This window comes from Conger conger, chromosome 10, assembly GCF_963514075.1.
Source record: "Conger conger chromosome 10, fConCon1.1, whole genome shotgun sequence".
Lineage (NCBI taxonomy): Eukaryota > Metazoa > Chordata > Actinopteri > Anguilliformes > Congridae > Conger > Conger conger.
In genome coordinates this window covers 51,066,177-51,068,676 of record NC_083769.1, presented here as the reverse complement: position 1 = coordinate 51,068,676, position 2,500 = coordinate 51,066,177, and the positions used below count along the sequence as shown (strand labels likewise).

At 47.5% G+C, this 2,500-nt stretch overlaps 1 protein-coding gene and 1 long non-coding RNA gene across 2 annotated transcripts in view; one reads left to right on the top strand and one right to left on the bottom strand.

Moving 5' to 3' along the window:
* The window catches only part of LOC133138657 (poly(rC)-binding protein 4-like), a 44,785-nt gene that overhangs the window by 35,775 nt on the left and 6,510 nt on the right, over positions 1 to 2,500 (top strand). Inside the window, exon 5 of the mRNA XM_061257593.1 lies at positions 67 to 183. Coding sequence (XP_061113577.1) covers positions 67 to 183 — 117 coding nt within the window. The remainder of the gene's footprint in view (positions 1 to 66; positions 184 to 2,500) is intronic.
* LOC133138659 (uncharacterized) lies at positions 339 to 906 on the bottom strand. The gene is made up of 3 exons (XR_009709759.1): positions 784 to 906; positions 560 to 651; positions 339 to 473 (listed from the first exon to the last, which is right to left on the bottom strand). It is a non-coding gene; the product is annotated as an uncharacterized LOC133138659 (long non-coding RNA).

Genomic DNA, 2,500 nt, shown 5'->3' with positions numbered 1-2,500 from the left:
CACACACCGTAACACCCCCAACACACACACAAACACGCTGATGAATGTTTATCTGTTACACCCCAGAGTGGAGCGCGGGTCAACATCTCAGAAGGCTCCTGTCCTGAGAGGATCATCACCATCACAGGGCCCACAGACTGCGTCTACACGGCCTTCAACATGATCACCTACAAACTGGAGGAGGTAACACACACACACACACACACACACACACACACACACACACACACACACACACACACACACACACACACACACACACACACACACACACACACACACACACACACACACACACACACACACACACACGTCCTGTTGTGTTTGTACCTGCCTGCTAATTGGCCAACCAGCTCCAGGTCACCAGCAGCGTGGATATATACGCTAATTAAAGCGATGACATCACTGAGACGTGCGGATGGATGCGGCTCGCGGATGGATGCGGCTCGCGGGTCTGCTTGTTCTGAATAAGCCTGCACCATGGCCCACACATTTCCAGTTAGGCTCCAGTTATGTAACAGAACCACAGCCATTTCCAGAATAGAATGTGTTTTTTTACCTTCTGCCAACGCTGGTCAGTCTCTCCCGGACTGGACTGCAGCAGAAGCTGTAACAGCGGTTCGTACACACCGACCTGCAGGAGTGTGCCGCCTCGGACCACGGATCATGAAATGTGAATACCAAATTGCTGACATCAAAGTGCAAAGCTACAAAGTTATAACTAAACTTTCACAGAGACTAAACAATCCATCTCCCAAAGCGACGCTGCCCACGTTTTCCTACCTTGAGTTCGCGCTGACTGACACACTTAATTACTGCTTTTGTGTATCCCGGCACTCTGAATGTAGTTATTATTGTCTGCAAACTTCACTTGTCTGCTAATTCTGTCTATCTGTTCCGCTGTTGGTAACTGCGCTTCCTAGCCAGTACCTAACAGACAATTTAGTGAGGAGTGCAGACGCGTGTGAGTTGAATAGCTCATTGCCAATAAAAAGCAGGTGGGAATTATTACCCGCAATCATACGGCAACTTTGTTTTTACATATCTTTCCTTACGATCGGATTTTTAGGAATTCTGTTTATCATCGGATGACACATGGGAATTTATTGATTGAATATCGAGGATGGGTTTAATGAAAACGTCACCTAGTACGCCCCCCGTAGCGGAGCCACCGCCACGTCCCTCCCTGTCTAATCGCGGAACACGGCCGCGCTCGCTGGGGTGTTTTATTATGACGCTGGGACCGTCCATTACGGCTCTGAATTGGCAGTTTGCCCCAGTTTACTCCCAGCACTTCTTGGATAATGGCTTTCAGTTTCTCTGTAATCGACGCACAGTGGCCTCATTCTTTATGACTTTATGAATTAAGACTTTATGCCTTTTTTAAATTCAAGACGGGCAGCACCTTTTCTAGCAGTTGTCAGCAGACAGGTCGTTGTTGTGCTTCGGTCTTTCTCAATCCACTTACAGCTTGACAGTTTGACTATTGTTTAATTTGTATTGCCAAAATGGCAGTCAATTTAAATAATGAGGGTAGCTTAATTCAATACTTGCACGTAACATTTCCATTAAATGATTTAAATCAATAAAAACGTGAGTAGTTTGAGTTTGGAAACGACTCATATTTCAGAGGTCCGAACAACCCCCGCATATAATAGTTTCAACGGCAGGTGTAGGCTACTGCCCTCTTGCGGCAGCTGCAGTAAGACTGAAAAATGAATGTCAAACCCTCTGCTCCAAACTTTTAATGCATTCTGTTTGAAAAATCTGACACGTTGCGGTCTGCCAAGAGAAGAGCCGCCGCCATTCAGGGCACGTTTCAGATCTGCGCCAGTGGGCGCGTGTTATTTACATTTCAAACGCCTCGCGCTCATTAATAAGCCGCGCAGACCGCCAGCCTGCACCCGCTCGAGAAGAAACGCATTTCACTCCCGCGCAAAAATAAGGACGAAGGTTTTTCCGCGTGTCTGGCCTTTCACATCGCTACAGGAAACAAAGCCCTGGCATGTAGTTTAAAACGTAATAACACCGGGGCCCAACGGAACCTAACCGGGACCTAACCGGGGCCCAACGGGACTTAACCGGGCCTAATGGGACCTTGCTGTACAACGGGTCTGCCAGCTGCGTCATGGCCAAGCACGTGCCTTCATGAGAATAGGCTACATGAGTAAACAAACATCAGAGCAGTTCTCGGAACATTTTATGATTATTTCCGGCTTCTGAGTAATAAACATACATCTTTTGTCAAAATATTTGTGGGCCTATTTGTGGGGGTTTTGTGGATCTGGAAATGTGGATAATTATTTAGCGGAACCTTTGGGTGGATGCAGAACGAAACAGCAGTCGTGGGCTTAAACTGCGGTCTCCTGCTGAAAGCGCAGTTGGCCTGTGGGTAATATTTCAACAGTGAACAGAATTGTGTTAAAAAGCTCATCATCACCTCTTCACTCGCCAGGCTGAGGAGCTGCCCACACACCCTGCTGAATTAGGCCTGCACACC